Raw genomic sequence first — 20,651 nt, forward strand, 5'->3', positions numbered from 1 at the left:
TCTTCCTAATCCCCAAAGTTATTAGAAGCTGGGACATTGGAAGGATCATGAAGAGGGAACCCTTGAGAGACACATTAGCACCATTCAGAGACTAGTACAGGGTCCCGGCATTGCTCTGGGGACCCAAGGACAGGAACCGGACGGCAGGCCTCCACGAGCCAAATACGTGGTGCCTGTATCTTGGATGTCCCAGCTGTAACTTCCTTTTATCTATAAAGCTCTATTTACGATGCTGTATTTATACAACCTCAACAGATTAGTACGCTTATTATTTTGAATAAAAAAAGAAAAGTCTTCTTTATAGTAATACTACTTTGAAGAAAAATATTAAAGAATACCCTTTAAAAGGCTTTTAAAAACTGTTAATTAGTGAATGGTTCAGTGAGTAAAGGTGTTCCCTTCAATGCCTGAGAACCTGAATTTGCACCTTGAAACCCACATGTTGGAGACTGCCAACATCTGCAAGCTGTTCTCTGACTTCCACATGCTCCTCCACATACACATGTACACATAAAATATATAAATGCAAAGTACTTATTTTGCCATGCTATGTTTTAAAAGTGTTCATTCCAAAACTCAGAGCTTAAAGTCAAGTGGCCAGTGGGATTGAATGAAGAATCTGAGGCCCTGATAAGAGGAGTTTTGTAAAGGTTTCAAGCTGCCGTGCCTTTGAGCCTTCCACACCCTCTGAGAACACAGCATCCCACCTCTCTACTGCAGACAACACAAAGGTGGCGTCCCGGGTGAAGAGCCCATCCTCACTAGACAACCAACAGGCTAGCACTGTGAATTCGGACCTCTCAGCCTCCAAAACCCGGCAAAATGAATTCCTATCATTTATAAATTCCCAAGTCTGTGGTTTCCTGGTATAGCAGCACAAAAGGAATAAAGACAGAATCTTACAAGTCCATGAAACATTTAGTGTGGGGACACACACACACACACACACACACTCCAGTGATAGAGTCTGAGATGAGAAGGCCCACAGCACAGAACCTGGTCTCTTCCTGCAGGCCTGTGCTGACGAACTAAGGAAGTAACTAGAGACAGGAAACGTCTGAGGATGAACAAATGGCTGTGCAGAAACAGTGCCTTGTGTTGGCCTATCAGCCTGGTAAGCCTGGATGTTTAGTGTGGGATACTCTGATTCCATGGTGGCTCCTTACTGCTGCTCCTCCAAAGAGCTGGGCGTGCACAGGAACACAGCATCCTTCCTGCCGGCTGGCAGCACAGGGAAGCCCTAACCGTCCCTTAGTAGTAGCAGAAAGGCATGGTGGTTCTGACTCAGTTGCAAGATAAGTGTGCAATTAGGGCATATTCTGTCCTTAAATCTTACCTTAAAAGTTTTCCTTATTCTTTTAAGCTTGCAATTGATTCTTTCTATAAAATGCCTTGTGATGCTGTGAATTAGACTATATAAAAATAAAGCATACTGCATTATATAAACTTTTACTGCTTCTGTGCTGTAACGTCAGATGTGCTTGATTCTGTCGGCCTAATTTGTATATCTTTATACTCTTTGAGTAGTTTTCACCTTATGAAGAATTCAATAAAGTGGTATTAAAAGAGACAAAGATTGCTGTCAGATATAAATCCCTTTTTATCTTTCCTCTGAGCCCAGGCCTCCACATATGGTTCTTTTTTTTTTTAATATGCAAAATGTACCCTGTCAACAAAAGCCTGCTTAGCTCAGACAGAAGGCAGATGAGTTAGCATTTAAAACTGGCATTATCCACCTCTGTGATAGTGCAGTAGAAGGTCTTCACAGTCACAAACGGGGAGGGAAATCAGTGTTCGTGCTGTAGAAGACCAGGAAACGGGCTGATTAGAGTACTATCTGGAAACCCGGGAACGACCTAAATCGTCACAGGGCAATGCTTGAATGAAGCAGTCAACCCAAGAGAAAGCATTCTCAGGGTAAAAGGACTTGGAGGCTATCGGGGGATTTGTCCCGTCTTGTGTGGGGTGTACTGACAAAAATACCCTGCTCTACATCGGGGCTAAGCATGCAAATCTTAATCCGTATCAACAGCAAAACACAGTTATTCTCCCTTTTCTTGGAGACAGGTCTAGCTATGTAGCCCAGGATAGCTTGGATTCCTCCTGCCTGCAATTCCCAAGTACTGGCATTACAGGTTTGTGCCACCAGGCACGTCTGGAAACTAATGATCTCAGCCACCTGAAATTTGACTTTTAGCTTCAGTCTTTGGTTGGGTGTGCAGGGGTTAAGGTCTACTTCATGGTCAACTTCAACACCCTGAATGCATTCGTCATGATTAGTGATGACCTGGTCACTAACAAAAGCAGACATCAGAACAGTACTCACGTGTACTCAGAGTTAATATCTGATTTTTCTCTTTCAAGCAGAGGTGAGCAACACAGCTGAAACCGGGTATGATAATTTCATGTCCTTAGAATAGTTATTACATTTCTTGGAGGAATGTTCTGTCTTTGTGTCTGTGTGAGTTGGAGGGCACGTTCATGTGTGTCTGTGTGTGCCCTGGAGGGTGTGTGCATGGTGTGTCTGTGTGTGTGCATGTGTGTCTGTGTTTGTGTGTGTCTGTGTGTGCATGTGTGTCTGTGTTTGTGTGTGTCTGTGTGTGCATGTGTGTCTGTGTTTGTGTGTGTCTGTGTGTGCATGTGTGTATGTACGTTGGAGTGTGTGTGGGACACAGTGGGCACAGGGAAGGAAGATGAGAGGCCAGTGGCAGTTCTCTCCTCTCCAGTGGGCTCAGGAATGGGGCTCAGGCTGTCAGACCTCACAGACCCTTTTTCATATTCTTTTGATCAGAAATCTTCAGGGTAAACTCAAGGTGAGCCTTAAGTAAGAGTAAACTGTTGATCTAACGGTGCCTGAAGATAATTTCAGTTTAATGCATGAAATCAATCATTAAAAACTGCAGTTGGTGAATAAATGAAGACAAGTTACTAATACAAATTAAATAATAAATTTTGTTTGTAAAGAACATTCCATATTTTTTGAATTGCTATGTGCTTATAAAATGAAAAAATAGGCATTTTACTTGAGATTAGACAACGTAATTCTAATCTTTGTGACATTGTTTTGTTTTTTGTTTGTTTGTTTTCAAGACAGGGATTCTCTGTGTAGCCTTGGCTGTCCTAAAACTCACTCTGTAGAGCAGGCTGGACTTGAACTTAGAGATCCACTGGCCTCTGCCTCATCAAGTGCTGGGATTAAAGCCATGTGCCACTACCACCTGGCTGTGATATTGTTTTATAAACTATTATTCACCCCTGTAAACAAGAAAACTAATATTTATTTTTACTTATTTTACTTCCTTTTCCTACAAGGTATAATGTCCAACTCTACTTCAGGAGTTCTCATCTCAGACGAGGATAAATTAAATAAGAGAATATCAAATGGGTCACTTCAAAATTATCCAAATACTTGCTTACCATGCTTAAAAAGGAAAAAAAAAATACATGGCCGGGGGATGGGGAGAACCCCTCTAAGTAATGTTTAACAATGTCCCTAAAATGACTAAATTGAATGGAGGACACACTGCAAGGAGCAGAGTGCAGTCCTCAGACACTAGCTGCAAGTGAAAGTTTGCTATTTCAAGAGTACAATGTGATGGATGCTCTAAAGCCCTGGCTTTCAACCTTCCTGAAGCTAGAACCCTTAAATGGCATTCGACCCCCCAAGGAGTGGTGACTGAACCACTACCCTAAAGGGTGAGTAAAACAGATGCTGCACTAGACAGTCAAATTTCACAATCCTGACTGACATAATGAAACGTTAACAACACACATGGACTGCAGACACATGTGGCCACCAAATGTCTGTCCTATGGAGGTGGCTGTTTGTGACCTTAGTTCGCGCGTAGTCAGTATAGTTCGCGCGTAGTCAGTCAGCCGCCCATACCCATGCGCTCCCCACTCGTGAATTCAATCAATCTCAAAGCGAAACTGGAGCAAAACAGCTGCATCCATCCTGAAGTGAACAATTCTCTTTAAAAGCCATAAGGATGGCAACTGTGTGCTTGACACCTATCCTGATGAGGTGTTAAACGTTCTCTGCAGGTGCGTTAGCGGACACAGGAGAAGGAGGATGGGTTACATGCAAACCCCAGAGAACATGACACTGGTGTTTGCGTTTGGGTATCCATGGAGCTCCTGGAGCCAACCTGTCAAGCATACGAAGACATGTGTGTGTAAGGTCCTTTTACAGTGACCTTGTGTATCGCTTCTCGGCCTTTTGGCTAAGATCAAGTGTAGTACAGTGACCTTGTGTGATGCATGGCAGGATCCTTCAGATGCAATGACCAGGGAAACATTTGAGAATTTACTTCTGGACATTCGCCTTCCTTAGAGCTTCCCATTAAATAATCACACACACACACACACACACACACACACACACACACACACACACACAACTACTACATGTTTCTTTAATGAGAATCTTTATAGATTGGCTTAAAACAGAAGACAGTATTTACTCTAGAAATAAGAAAATGGCGTATGACAGGCTCATGTGTGTCATCGGCATCATTCAGCGGTTGGAATCTGGTCAGTAGGACAGAGGTTACGAGGAAGAGCTGGAAGGCACAGTGAGTGGATCTGAAAGAAACCATCTAAACTGTGCCACTCATTTTGTTCCATCTGTGCCCGAAGGAGAAATTGGCCAACGGATAACCATTCCCCGAGATTCTTGAGAACAGGACTTGCCCAGATGCCAAACACATGCACACGGAATCAGAATGAAGAACGGCAAATTCACAGCATGTCAGACAGCTCTGGAAAGAGGCCTGCAGACCAAGACAGAAAAATAAGGGCCCGTTTCATTAGCATGCTGCGGCCTCAGAACTAGGTGGCAGTGCTCATTGGGAATGCGTGTGGTCCCTCACACTGAGGGGACGCGACACTTCCACCTGCTCACGTGCCATTCTCATCACAGTCTGTGGGGCTGTCGTCTATGGAGAAATGTAATCTCCACGTGAGAAATAAAAGATGATGGAAAAAGGATTTTCCTTACTCAAGTCAAGTCTGGTTTGATGATGCGGTTGCTCAAGAGACATCTGTTAGCATATCTGGATTTAAATGTTCAGATGTGCACTTTGTGCCAGGAGAATACTCCAGTAAAATCGTCCATGACAGAAAGTCTGCTGAGGTGAACGTACTCTGAGGTGCCTGGGTTAACCCGCTGCAGTCTCTCCACGTAGTGAGAGCCTCTCTCCTATTTGATTTCTGTGATGGTGACGGTGGTGATTCTCCAACATTAAAGGCTCTCTGGTTTGTTGTTTTTTGGTTTGTGGGGGGACATAGGGAGGGAGAGAGGAAGGAACCATGGCGTACTTGGGGAGTACAGACTACTTAAGATTTCCATGATGATTTTTGTTTTATGCTCTGGACCTTCCCTTGGAAACTGTGTTATTTGTATATGTTCAGCACATGAAGTAATAGCTTTTCCTATCTCCCCCTGAACTGCCAGAATTCAAATTGACTGACTGGAAACATCAAATGAAATTTACTGTGCTCATACAGCGTCAACGCAGTCCCTTTCTAACAAAGTGTTCTAGAAGGAGTGGTGTCCCTCAGTCCCTCAGCTGTGGGGCGGGTACTACACAACACACCTACACTCCCTTCAGAGTGTTAACCTCAAAATGACTGTTCCTAATTAAATATCAACAGCCCAAAGCTGTGGGTCATTTAAACTAAATTCCAGTTAAAATTTCTGAAATATTAAAATCTTATCAACAAAGCGACATTTCTAAAAGGGTTAATAAACTGCCTCATAATGTATTATCTTTTCTCAAGAAAGAAAATCTGAGGTGTGTCAGAGCGCAAGCTGCATACTAGCAAAGGAGCTCTTTAAACAAAGGGGACAAGGCAGTAGGATCAAAATAATTTCCTTTCAGGGCTACCACCGTTCCAAAGCTCCACTTGATCTCCGAGCTGCCTTTCACCAGCAGGACGTCTCTGGTGATTTATACTATAGAAATTAATTAATAGAGGTGGGATTTAATAAAGAACCCTTTAAACGTGTTTTCATCACATTTTAAAGATATATATTACCTCTCTAGCCAAATTTCTTTCTACTTATCCTTGCAGGGAAAGTTTCATTTCCTTTAACTCAATACATAAAGTCTGCACCTTTGTCTGCCAAAGATACTCTCAGGATGTGGTCTGTTCCGTGGCTTGATCTGACACAATAAATTGTTAATGACACATTGCCACCCCAAAAAGCAAGCAAATGCAATACCACACTCTCCGTGCATTTCAAACAGAGCCGGAACTTCCAAATCTCCCCTTTCCACTGTAACAGCAATATCACACCAGCACACGTCTGAGCCCTGCTCTGCAGACATGCTCTGTGTGGTGTGGATGGCTTATGGAAAATGTGCTGTAATTATTCACCACCTTTTACGAGAGCTAATAGCTCAGATGCACAAATATCAAGCTAGTTAGCATCGGCCGACATGATAAAGATGTAACCCAAGATCTCCAAGACTCACAAGGCAAAGGCCTGCCTACAAAAACTGCACCCGTGATTTGGCACATAATTGCTTTTACGTCTTGGGCACCATGAATATTAACCGATACCGCGATGGCACACTTTGCTGGTTATATTTCTGCCCTGGATTCTAGTGCCTCGAGAATCATGTTGGTGATTTATGATTTATATTGTCAGTCAAGTTCTTAATAAAAATAGAGCGTTCTGTCATGCAGCGGGGAATAGGATTTCTTCTTCCTCTGGAGAGTGCTGCATACATACTGAATAGATTCCAGTAGTAATTATGAAATATGAGGTTAGAGGGCCATCAGTGATTGTCATCATATGCCACTCAAACCCCTCTGTGATGGTGCCGTGCAATAATTGGAAAGAGCCTTCTGCTGGTGCCATCCCCTAAGCAGGAGTGAGCTATAGGCTCCCACAGGCTTTTCTTCTTGAGCCTCAGACAGCTCCAGAAATCTACACAGGACAAGCGATTGCACCAGCCTCTTTGAATGAGGCAGACTAGCTTTCCTGTGAAGGTTTGACTCAGGCGTTCTTCTCTATAATACCGTCAGAAACTGATTTTCAAAGTGCCTGTATGCCAGGGGAGTCACGCCGTCCACCACGCACTTGACGAACACAGGGTTGGTGGTGTATTTGTGGGCACACAAACCTCACTGAGCGTCTAACATTGTCATTGCCTCAAAAGGAACCCACACATCTAAACAACCACCAGTTCTACCAGTGCAAACAGCCCGGAATCCACGCGCCTGTCCATGGATTTGCCTGTTCTGCAGTTTCTCTGCATGGTCACTTGTGACTGCTTGCTCTCCCTTCACACAATGAGGTTATGCACACGGAAGCAGCATTAGCAAGCCACTCCTTTAATGACTCAGCAGTTTCACTGCCTGGATAGAGCACATCATGTTTGTCCAGCCATTGTTTCTCATAAGCATTAAGAGGAGGAACTTCTGGGTCACGTGGTAAATATGCTTTACCATTCTGAAGAGCAGTTACACGCTTTTCTTCATTCACACCAGGAGCTTTTCAAGGGTTCAATTTCCCAGTATCCTTGCCAAAACTTGTTAACATTCTTTTTCAAAAACAGCAACATACAGCATTTTAAAAAACAGCATATATGTGTATGTGCATAAGTATATACAGTTTCTCTGATGAGAGGTGCTAGGTGTACTCATCCCTGGGTATAAGGATGGATATTAAGAAGGTAGATGAAGTCAACATCAATGTAAAATGGCAGCAGGTCGTCCCCTGAGGTCTATGCTCTCTCCAGCTGTAAGTTGGTAGGCAAGTCTACAGTACCAGTCATATGTTTCTTCCAACAGTGAGCCTTAGCCAACCAGACAGCTGGGGGTCACCTTCAAGACACCTCTGCCAATGCTGTCCCATTGGGTAGATCTTGATGAACTGGCTGGTGTCAAAGTTTTCTGTAAAAGTAACTTTTATTCTCCAGAGTCAATTGTCATGTCTGAGGCTTACAGCCTCTGTCTGCTAACCCAGGCCTAGGCCTGGAAGCTTCTAGCCTCCTTACAGTCTAATTGAGGCCTAGAATGTTTCCAGCCTCTGGGACTTGCTGCGGGATAGGCTCATCCCTTCCTAGTGCTTTCTGAGCTCTGGCTGGCTGTCAGCTGAGTTCTTCTGGCTCAAACCCCTCTCCAAGCTGACTGGTTCAATCTGGTTTCTCTCTCCCCGCCTCTCCTGAATAGTTCTGCTTGGCCTCATATTAACTCTGGCAACAGGCTCTACCCTTCTGCCTCCTCTGTCTTCACCCGTGTCTCTCTCGGTAAAACTCTCCTAGTAAAACGGCCTCCTCCCTTCCTCTCTCTGCACTGCCCTTCAAGGAGATCCTTTCCTCTCTCTGCACTGCCCTTCAAGGAGATCCCATTCCTCTCTGTTCTCATGAGAGTTGGGCAAATCCTAATCTGTCAAATCTTCCTCTGATTCGTCACTTTGTCTGCCACTCAATTAGACATCACTTTCAAACACGGGTGCTTCCTTCTGCAAACTAAGTTCCCTTCATTGTCTGGGATTAAAGGTAGGTGATAGGGCTGAGTCACACCACAACTAGAAACAGTTTTGGTGTTTGTTTGTTTTTAGTAAAAAACACAACCTCAGGATTCACAGTGTGATCAAATATCCTGCAACAGGCTACAGCATCTACAGCTAGGCCGGACTGCCAAGAACTATGCACTTCTGGCCACCCGCGTAGTGCCTTCTAACACTAGGAGTGCCTTCCGCCAAGGAAGACGTTTCTGGCCTGATGTCCCCAAGCCCCAGGACCACAGAAGATGGTGTCTTCAGCAACAGTGCCTTACCCTCAACTTCTGGAAGGAATTAAAGATCAACGTCAACAATTCATGTTGGTTTGTGGGTCAGAGCTTGTTATTATGAGCGAGCATCCCAGTCACCATGGAATAGTTACCTCAGGGCTGTATCTGTCCTTCTCTGATGGGGCTGATTATCAATTTTGGTACACAGCTGTTAAGACCCAGACCACTACTATAAATTACCTGTGAAGAAAGTCCAAAGAACCTACCACAGCTCCTGCTAAAGATACTCAATCTTCATGGAGAAGGAAAAAAAAAAAGGAACTGCCATGGGTGACATACGAATCAGGAAATAAAGTTACAGGAAACCAATGTAGGAACGAACTTCAAGCAGACACAGATGTCTAGGTTTGACCTCCAAATCACAATGGTCCATCCATTCTGAGCCCCACACACAGGACCATTTACACTGCTGGTGTTGCTTATGTAGATTCACTGCTCTGCTCCCATGAGGAGAGCAGCATAATTTCTATGTCACTTCTTTGCCGTCAACAGTGAAAGGCAACCGCATAGACTGTGGGACGGATCCCACATGGAACAAGCCACTGTGGTCTGTAAATAGCAGAACAATCTGCAGAGACTGAACAATGCAAAGCGTAAGTCTCCATTGTCAAGATTATACCCACTCTGCACTTTGCTTATGGAACAGCAATGATTACCAATATCTCTGTGAAACAAAAAGCCTTCTGAAAATCACAAGGTCCATGAAATCCAAGACTCTGCTTTAAGTCTGTCTTCTACCTGAGGAGACTTGAGTCTCCTTAAGTTACTTCACTGTCTCTGCTTTGTGCATTTGCTTTTATTCCTTCCCTAACCAAGAAAGCCAATTCTTAAAATCTTAACCATTAAGATGGTTTCACCAAGACGTAAACTCTGGCCACCGGATGTATCCAGTGACTGACAGTTTATTTATACAAACGTCAAGTGCATGCCTCAGTGGAAGGCGCCAATCTGGGGGGTTTGAGATTAGGGGGAAGAATGTGCATCGGGCTGATTAGCTTATGGATTTTGCTCTCTATCAAGCCTTCAGTAACGAACAGTTAACGGCTTCGAGATCCCAGCATCTGCTGATGCGCTAACGCGGCCGTGCCAAGTTAAATCACTGCCGCTTCAGACAATCAAGGATATGTGGGTCACAGGGTCACAGTACCTAGCACTAGATGCACAGAATCCAAAAGAAGGCTCCTTGGAGAAATCACAGCCTTAAACAGGAGAGAGGGCGGTAACATGAGGATGTTCCTTGGGTCGGGTCATCCGGACAGAACTTCCTATCTCCCCAAGTCTAAAAACTCGTGTCAACAAATCTGATTATTTTTACCAAGAAGGAAAATGCTCTAATGATTAGTTCTCTTTTAACTAATCCCTTTAATACCTCTAACACCAAGAAAGGTTGTTTCTGAATAAAAAGTCCCTTGTTTCTTCCCCCCCTCCAACAGCCTTTCTCTCACTAATCCTTGCCCTGCTGAATTTAATTGCCTTGGCAACACCAAAACAATGTCTGATCCTAATAGGTCAGCATTGATCGCTCTAAACCAATTGGTTCCTTCATTAGCAAGAAAATGAAGTAAAGAGAAAAGGCAGGTGGCTCCCACACAGGCAGCTGGGCTTCTGCTCCTTACAGAGCCTCTCTCATTAAACCAGAGTCGATCGATTGGCAACTCGCTCAAAATCCACAAAAACTATTCATCACTTTTGACACAGGCCTGTTTAACAGGCCACTCAACTCAAGGTTTGGATACCTGAGACAGTCTATTTGTGGGGTGCCTCACATTCTCCTCGGGCAGATCACTCCGAAGATCATATGAAAAGAAATGAGGGCGCATCATCTAAACCAGCACTTCCTGGCAAGGTTTCAAGTAAAACCCAGCACGGCAAAGCCTAAAAGGAGCTCTTAGAGCAAACCCTTCTGAGAAGCAAGCTATTTGCACAGCATACAAGACCCTGGCGAGGCAAAAGTGTGTTAGGGCTCGGAACGAACCTTGAAACCAGGCTGAGGAAGCAAGCAGCCATCTAAAAGTATCAATCAATCTAAAAGTATCAATCAATCAATCTAAAAGTATCAATCAATGCCTTGCTCAGCCCTCACAGAGAAGCTTCTTCTTGTAGTGGATGGGAACAAACAGAGACCTGTAACTGGACAGGAGCAGTAAGTGACAGGCCTCAGAACATTCAGTCCTAATGGGATGTCTTCATCAAATCTTCTCCCACAAGCAAGGCTTAGGGATCTATACACAAGAGGAGGCAGAAAGAGTCAATGAGCCAGACGTGATGGGTGACTCCATGAAAACGGTGTCTGCAGACACAACAGGACTGGTGCTCATATGAACTACAGAGACCGTGGCAGCAGGCTCAGAGTATGTATAGGTTCATGCCAGATGGTGCCTGAGAAGGTGACCCGGACACCGACTCCCACCTCTAACGTGGAGCTACCTGCAACTGACACCTGCAGGCAAAGGGAAAGCTAGTTTTCTCTAGTGGAGCCTCACTGAGTATATTAACCACACTCCAGCTAATTCCTGTGCCTAGGAGTAGTTGGCCAACACAAAATGATTTCGATGGTATCTTGTAGACTTTTTGTCTCCAATTGCTTTATTTAGGCTTTTGGGTTTTCTTTTGTTTGTTTTGTTTTTTGCTTGTATATTTTGGTTTCTGTTTTTATGCTTCTGGGGGGTTTATTGTGCTGTATATTATTTTTGTCATTGTTTTTATTTTTTAGAGAGAGAGAGACAGCACACGGTTGGGTGAGTAGGAAGGTAAGAAGGATCTAAGGACTTGAGGGAGGGGAAAAAATGACCAAAACATTGTATAATATTCTTTCAATAAAATTTTTCAAAGGAATATATATCAACATCATCAAAGAAAAGGACAGAGAGAGTTAGGATAAATGAGTTCATGAGGACTAGAAAAACCAGACCCCAGCAGAATGGCACATGTCAGACCTGTGCTGTGGCCGACTGAAAAGTGAAGCAGGGGAGAGAGGCTAAGGAGCTTGACTGGGTGGGAATGGACAACAGGCCACACACTTCTCACCAGGTGACACTCCATGGGCACAGAAATTCCTGTTTGAGACAGATTAATGTCCGCCTGGGCTGAGCATCTGCAAACGCCACATCAGGCATTTGTGTACGGCGTGGCTTACTGATGCTGCCTTAAGCAAGCTCATGAAAGGACCAATTTCATGTCCGTTATCCACACTAGAAATTAAAGTTCAGAGATGAGCAATCTGCCCAGCACACACAAGGCAATGTCTGCCCGGCCACTCATCCCACCACCTTTCCAACCAACAACTGCCAGACAGACCTGCCAGCTAAAACGTGAAGCCACTCCTGACTCACCCCAAGGCTCGCCCTTCTAATCGAACCCTAGAAGAGAATTTGAAAAGAAACCACAACAACAACAAAAAAGAGAGAATCAACTAATATAGAATAAAAATAAAAATGTAAAATAGTAATTTCTCAAGAAAAGAACAGGAAGAATGGGCAGCCATAATTAAGCCACAGTTTCCTGACAGAGGCTTCTTTCTTAGCAAGAGCCTCGGAACCTCTTCACGGCTGGAGTAACACTGCTGTCAGAGCCTCCTTTCCAACTGGACCTCACTTGCCTCTAAAGCAATCTGGCCATAATTTAATCACGCCACAAGAGTAGGTCAATTTTTGCCTAATTTCAAATCTGGAAACAGACAAATTACTACCTACCAGTAATTCTATATTTTAACACAAAACCAAAATTAAAACAAATAATATTCTTTTCTTATGTACCTGAAACTTGTTACTCATAAAAAGCACTTATCAATATACTAAATTTATTCATTAATTATTCATGAAATACCTTCCATGTTCAAGGTATTTGCTTAATCCTGAATAATGACAAAAAATAATAAGCACCACAAAACTAAATTACCTAAAATCCTACTGCAATGTTGACTCAAAAGGAAATTTCAACAATACTGGACAACAAATTGCTGACCTTAACGTTTACCACTAAATTATCACTTAATCCATATAGGTGTCGGGCCTCTCAAAGTCTTTATCACATTAGAAAGCATAGGAAAGAGAAGGGGTCACTTCAGAAGCCTATTACATGCAGGGCACCAGGGAACACTGGGAATACAGAAATGAGAAAGGGGCCCTGTCCACTAGCAGCAAAGACAAGATAGCTGGCCAGCGATTCACCCGTCATCCGCCCATCCACCACCCCTTCCCTCATCTTCCCAACTGCTCACTGATACTCTGTGATGTGCTCCAAGTGTTATGCTGAGCACTGAACCAGAAAGGTGGTCCCTGCTCTCGTGAGCTTGGAGCGCAATACAAAGGCACAGCACGAAACAGGCAAGTTTAATAAGACGTAGTCAGTGCTCTAAGGGACAGTGGTCATGGGACAGAGATGGTGCTGGATAGAAGGTTTTGTGTCAGGAGATGCCCACATCAAATCACAGGGGAAGACAAGAAGGGAAACAAAACAAGTCACACAGGGTGACACTGAAAGACAAGGTAAGGGTGTCCCAAGTTAGAGCTTACACAAATTCCAGAGCTGCACCTCATTCTGGCCGGCAGCCTCCACCACGGCCCCACTGCTTGTGTGTGTCACTCTCGGCTTTGTGTGGATTCTCCTCATCAGCCTGAGCCTCGGATGGCCCTGTGTGACCGAGACTATGCACAAAGAAACTAACAAGCACGTGGGTCCTGCCCTGTTCTCTCAGAGCATGTTTTACTGGGGAAGGTCACAACGCTGTATACACAAGCCATCCCCATTTTAGAGACGACACCATGAGGCTGGGCACTGTGAAGCTTAATCTTGATTAGATCCACAATCAGCTAAGTGACACGTGCGGGGATGGAGGTGGGTGGGCGGATAGGAGGGTGCATGTGTGTGTGTGTGTGTGTGTGTGTGTGTGTGTGTGTGTGTGTGTGTGTGCGCGCGCGCGCGTGCCTGTTTATCCTCTTGCTGCAGCTGTTACTCCCACCTTAACCAGCACCAGAATCCACAGCTCTTGGCCTTCTAATGAGAATGAAGGCCAGTGATCCTCCAGGCATCTTCCAGACCCTCCTCTCTTACAGAACAGAACTGATCGAGATCCAGCTTCACGGGGTGAAGTTCATGGGTGAACGGCTACTAAGTTCTCAGCCTCTAGCACGGAAGCCCCCCCCCCCCACTCCCCGACTATTCGGCGGCTATCAGTTGTAGGTAATTCCAACAAGTGCCCTGAAGCGCACAGACACACAGTTTTGTCCACAGAGCTCCTAGGCAGGGTGCCACATACCTCTAAGTAAGAAAGTGCGGAGTTCAAAGCCAGTCTGATATACACAGCAAGCTCTCAGAAAACAAAAACCTAAAAGACAATTCAGCAAGGCCCTACCTCCCATGACAAGAGCCAGCATGTCTGTTTGCCAACCACGTGACTACACCCCTGGCTGATATCTTGACTATAATTCTCTGACTGCTAAGGAGTAAAACTTCATTCCCTGCCTCCCAATTCATACGTTGAAATCTCACCTCCTTGATTTTAGGATATGGGGACTTTGGGGAGAGACAGAGGTCATGAAATAGAAGCCCTCACACATGAGATTAAAGCCTTGAAAAGTGGCCTAGAGGAGCCTTTGGCTGCAAGCATTGTTTGAGGTCAGTGCTAACGAGGGATCAGCTAGAAGCCATGGCCGTGTTCTCCGAGAGTGTGACGGGCAGCAGATGTTCGATGCCACCGAGTTTTCCACAGTTGTTCTAGCAGCTCGGACAGACAGACACTGTAAGTAACAGCCATTCAGTTAGGCTCCTGTATGACGGGCAAACCCACGGACCTGAGGGTGTCTGCCACACGACAGGTAAGTAATAAGCACAGCCTGACTTCAGGAGGAGGTATCTGAACAAGGAGCGGGAGAGAACAGGAAGGCAGAATATCAACAAAGAGCACACCAGGTGGGCTGGCGGGGTCTCTGGGAAGTGGAAAGCACTTGGATGTCCTGAGATAGGAAGTGAGAGTCGGACATGTATTTAACCAAGACACCAGCTACAGAACGGGAAGGTGAGATCTGAGGCAGGCCATCTTGCCACCAGTTTACTGGGTGCAAACCTAGGCGACTCAGGACTGCCTCCTGCCTCTCTCCAGCCTACACTCACCAGCCCTTTCCTCCTCATGGCCTGGGACCGAAGAGCACACAGCAGTGGAACAGCTGTCATGGAGCTGCAGGAAGTCAGGAAGAAACGGACACGGCCTGGAGCTGTGCATCTCACAGGGTCCTAAGGTGGTCCAGTCAGGAGATGCTGTCTGCATTCCCAGTGATCTGCCCTCCTCCCTCTCGGCTGGAACCATCAAAGTAACGACCCACACTCCATCCCTCCTGAACTGCACATCCTGAAGCCACAATGCTGGGTGTAATGGCTGCCAGCCACCAGTACTTATTGTAAGGAAGAAATGTGGACAATCCAAATGCAGATGAGGTGTAAGACTCACACTGGAATTCTGAAGACTTCATATTTAAAACATTCATCAATAATGGTTCATACTAGTTATATGTTTCATGAAGAACACTGGTTTAAAAGAAAAATATAGCTAAATTTTTACCTTTTTTTCTTTTGCTATTTTTAATATGACTATTAGAAATGGATATAATTCTCAGTTGTGATCAGGCAACATGTTTGAGAAGATCTGGGATGAGGAAATGCATGATTCGAGGAGGAAAGGACAGCCAGGCTTCAGGACAGGGATGGGCGCTGCAGAACAGGGCGGAATGAAGCTCGACACACACCCAGTGTCACCGCGTTCTCTGGAAGGTGCGAACCCCTGGAATGGGAACCTTGGAGGAGGAGCCTGCTGCAGGGTGGATCTGTGTCAGTCTGCTGTGGAGTGGGGACTGGTGTGTCTCTTCAGTGAAGTTCTGCAGGGCCACACTTCACTGTCTGTGGCTGGTGGTGCAGGGCAAGAATCCAGGCAGGACATGAATATCTGTTATTAAGTGATTCCACAGACATGAAATTGTACGGAGGTTGGGGAGTGGGGAGGAAGAATACACAAAGTGAGAAGAGCAGAGGACACAAATCTGTAAGGGACGTGGTTCTAAGGTGTGATGGAAAGCATGGCAAAGTTATTCAACCGTGTAAGTCAGATGGGAATGGAGATGGGGGCAAGAAAATGCACCGGGCAAACAGAGAGCTCAATTCTGCACGACCAGCCGACACTAGTGGAATAGAGACAACTAGGAAGGTGGACGAGCCATGAATCTTGAGGTCCAGGCCTGAGACAGTGGGCAGTCCTGGGAGGTCTTCAGTGAGACTCAAAGCACACCCACCTACTCGGTCCTCACATGCCACTGTGTTCCAGAGGGCACGACTCAAAGCTGATGGATTCATTCACTCCTCTAGCCCTTCAACCCAAAGCAGTCAACGGATGGAGGGCTGATTAGAGCACAGGAAGATACCAGCTTCTCTCCCTCGGCTTCTCCTCCTCCCACCCAGCTCAGATCGTTAAAGAAGTCACTTCAGGATAAACAATTGCTGCCCTTTGTTTACTAGACACAGAGGCAAAGTACATAAGAGGGAAGAAGCAGATACCTTCCACTGGGCATCGCAAGCTACCAAGACACAACAAAAGCCACAGCTTGGCCATTCAGCCACAGCCCCCAATCCTCTCCTGGTTTATCCACCTGTAGCTCACAGGGACTCTCTGGTCCACTCACCATCCCTCTTCTAGGCAAACAGGTCTAGAATTCACAGAAGCTCCCAAACCATCAAATAAATTAACAAAGAAGAAAAGCTACTAGTAAAATAGAGTTCAATATACTCTGCCCCTTTCAACCTTACAAAGCTAAACATGGTTTTCTTAGAATTTGTTCTCATGTCTATTTTTAAAAAGCATGTGCTTTACTTGGGGGCGGGGAGGCCTCCCACACTTCTTGCTCACTGGCCCAGGGTTCTGACACGCACCACTGTCCTGCTCTCCTGGGTCTTCTAAGATGAGAAACGGTCTCCAATGTTAGAATAAAGACATGCTTGCTTATTCTATGGATAAGAGCATTTGTTTTTAAATGAACAGAACAGTCAGGAACTCCTTTCACCAATGTTCCCCTATTGAGTTCTGTGGTAGAAAAGATTACAAAAACATTCTGAAATATACTGAGAAACGACTGTGTCTCAAAAGCCAAATGAGTTTCTGCATAAAAGCTAAATTAAGCCAATGTGAAGTGTTATTCAATGGGCCATATATAAGTCCTAACAACATATTAATCTTTCTAGACTTTAATGTAATGTATCTAATACTACCTATATTTAGAATACTAAGATTATATGGAGGTAAAACACCAAACTTTCAAATTATCTACTAGTTGAACTAAAAATATGAGACTCATCACACTAAAGGCTCCAGGGGAACAGAATTGAGTTCAGTCTGAGTGTGTGATGGCTCACCTCTCCGTGGGGCTACCCACCATCTCCTGTGGTTGTTTTACTTAACCCTCTGGTTACCAGTTTACCTGTCAGAGAGATACGGCTACCAGAGAGCAGTGATGGATTTTATCCCCTGTGAACTCTCACCGTCCACTCTAGCTGGCTTAGATTATCTATGGCGGAGACTGTAAGTTGCTTAGGCTGACCCGGAATAAAAGCTGTATTCCTCAAACTCCCTTGCGGTTTGCCTTCTGACTGACATCTGCTCTGTTTACTATTTCCCCTCGCCTTGTTTCTCCTCCTTTGCAATCTATTCTTTCAGTTCTTCTTACAGTGATAATGATTTAACTGAGAGCCTTGTACATGCTAGGTCGACACTCTACCAGGGAACTACATGCCCAAGGCTATCCTTCACTACCTGCAACGGTTCTCTAGTTCAAGGCTATCCTTCACTACCTGCAGTGGCTCTCTAGTTCAAGGCTATCCTTCACTACCTGCAGTGGCTCTCTAGTTCAAGGCTATCCTTCACTACCTGCAGTGGCTCTCTAGTTCAAGGCTATCCTGTGCTACCTGCAGTGGCCTTCTCTACCAGGCCCTCAGCATCCACTCGCAGCAACCACTCCTTTCCTTCCCTTTACCATCCGCTTCTTAAACTCGACGTTCATACAATGTCTATTTCCTAGGCAAGCGCTCTACCACTGAGCTAAATCCCCAACCCACAATGTCTATTTCCTTGTCGAAGGCTTTTCCTCTTGGGATGTCCGTTCTCCTCTGCTCTTCTGAAACTGATCTTAAAGTATACCACTGTGTCACCGCTGTGTCCCTGAAGGCTTCCTGGCCTCTTTCCCATCTTTATTCAACTCGGTGGCCTGGGAGGCGCTAGCTACATTATCCGCCCCTCCTCAATCCGCCTTTCCTCTGCCACTCCCCTGTCTTTGTGAGGTACCAGAGACACAGCACATGGCTGTAAGCATGTCAGACAGGGGCCCGCACCGAGCTATGCTGTCACCCTTTCTAGGTTCTTCCGAGCCTGGCTGCCCACTGCTCCTCAGGTCCTTTGTGACCTGCTTGTCTCTCATTTGCTCAGTGGTCATCCTCTAAGATACCACCCCACATCCACCCTTGTCTGAGCAAGGCCATAAGGGCTAGTTCAGCTCCAATATAAACAAGAAGATGGATTCGGACCTGTGATTGCTTTGGTAATGTAAACAATCACCTTATAAATTATTCCTTAAGACTGTTTCCCTGTGCCCGGGTCAGGACAGCACCGCACATGGACTGTCCATTTACGCCCCGACAGCCCTATGACACAGACACCAATTCGCTTGCCCTCCGATGCCCTTCCCCTATGACACAGGATTACCAGACATCAGTACGGCCACAGCCCCAAGCACAGCATCCACTCAGTCTCTATCCGGACCAGGCTGCTATACTCTCCTTTCACAACATCTCCTCAGTTCCTTTGCTGCCATGGCATGTATCACAGCTGGGTTTTATGTGCCCTGCCCTTCTACACCTGCCTCCTTGAGTGACACTCATGAAGACAGAGACATCATTTTGGTGACCATGACATGCAAGAAAAATGTTTATAGAAATTAATTGGTTAAAAACAGAAGAAAGGAAGAAAGGAAATTATCTTTCTACTGGAACGTTCTAATCCAAACCACACCAACATCTCTACTACTGTCCAAGGACCCATCTTCTCTCTCCCATGTCACATGTGTTTCAGCCAGTGCTCCCACCATTTAGTCAGGTCTGTGCACTGTGTCGGTCTGTGCTCAGCCTCAATGCTGTACTTGGTCAGTGGCAGACTACAGCCCCTTGTGTGAATTGTACACACTGCTCACACTCAAAGTTTACACTGGGAGTCTCATTTGTAAAGACTGTGCCCTTTCTGTCCATTAAGTCCCATGGCTCAGTTCGAGCTCCAACACTGTTCTAGGCTTTCAGGGTGAAATCAAAAGTGACTTATGGGGCTGGAGAGATGGCTCAGCGGTTAAGAGCTCCGACTGCTCTTCCAGAGGTCCTGAGTTCAATTCCCAGCAACCACATGGTGGCTCACAACCATCTGTAATGAGGTCTGGTGTGTCTGAAGACAGCTACAGTATATTCGTATACATTAAATAAATAAATAAATCTTAAAAAAAAAGTGACTTGTGGAATGTAAGTAGCTTAGTATATGGCATCCAGTAAGTGTTAAATACATTAACTTTATATAGTCTCTTCAAGAGGATCCCAAGGAAGGTCTGCTTTGTAAATTGGCTCTAATATACTAGAAATTGTAATGAGAATTTTTGTAGTATTTGTTGTTGTTGTTGGTGGTGGTGGTGGTGGTGCTGTGTGTGTCTGTGTTTGTGTGTGTGTGTGTGTGTGTGTGTGTGTGTGTGTGTGTGTGTGATATGTTTCTTGTGATTGTAACTCAGGCTGGTCTTGAAATTGCTATTTAATCAAGGGTGACCTTGAGCTTCTAATCCTCACTCCTCCCACCTGAGGGCCAGGACTGGGACACCGGTCTTTCCAGTGGTTAATAAACTCAATAAACAAAAAACAGTTGCGTTTCTTTAGTTCTATGACTAAGCAAAAAGCTATATGACAATAAGCTAAGGAAATCAATTCCACTTACAACAGTAGAACAGTAGTTTGAGGAGGAGTTTAGTGGTAAAGCAGTGCCTGGAATATGTGAGCCTCTGGGTTCCATCACCAGCACAACAGACAATGCAAAACATTAAGTAATAAATTCCACAAAAGCATTAGACATGACAGCAATAGACAGCGCTGAGGAGGGCTTAAGGGAGACTTTTCCGCCGATAGTGGAAGGACAACTGACTATGGCCATGCAGAAGACCAAATGCATTTAGACTCCTAATTCACATATCTGCAAAATTAACTCAAAATGGAGGAAACATTAGGGATAAGAGCTAAACTCTAAAAGAAGACATAAGCGTCTATCTTTGTGAGCTTGGTCTATCTCATCCTCAGATATGAAAAGGGGATGAACTGAGCTTCATCAGAATGGTAAAGTCTGAGTGAGAAGGATACTGGAAGACGGCAAGCCAGCAGTGAAGCAGACACTTAGCACACACCAGCTGCCGCCCTGCCCCCACCCCCGCACACACCAGAGCAAGTGTGTTGGGAGCACATAGACACTCCACACAATGTGAGAAAAACCTTTTTAAATGACAGAGATAAGTATCTAGAACCCATACTATTTAGAGGTTTAAAACCCAAAGACTAAAAGGAAACAACAACAACAACAAAAACCAGCATAATCATATGCTGGGCAAGTGAACAAAAATGACTGCGTTTAAAAATAAAGGAGCTGAGTAAGTCATTTTCCCAGAGATGACGCACAATCTCCAAGTCAGCATGAAAAGGTGATCCACAGCACTACCTGATTGGAGGAGCCAATCAAGACCACACTGAGGTGCCCTGAGGATGACGACAACCAGTAACAGTGTGTTACGGTGGGC

General features: G+C 45.1%; 1 protein-coding gene across 8 annotated transcripts in view; it reads right to left on the bottom strand.

Moving 5' to 3' along the window:
- Positions 1-20,651, bottom strand: part of Btbd9 (BTB domain containing 9) — a 357,021-nt gene that overhangs the window by 156,488 nt on the left and 179,882 nt on the right. Inside the window, exon 7 of one of the 8 annotated variants that reach the window (XM_087597101.1) lies at positions 4,411-4,772. Coding sequence (XP_087453227.1) covers positions 4,751-4,772 — 22 coding nt within the window. The 3' untranslated portion in view covers positions 4,411-4,750. 8 annotated transcript variants of the gene reach the window in all.

The sequence above is a fragment of the Rattus norvegicus genome, chromosome 20 (genome assembly GCF_021556685.1).
Source record: "Rattus norvegicus strain SHRSP/BbbUtx chromosome 20, alternate assembly SHRSP_T2T, whole genome shotgun sequence".
Lineage (NCBI taxonomy): Eukaryota > Metazoa > Chordata > Mammalia > Rodentia > Muridae > Rattus > Rattus norvegicus.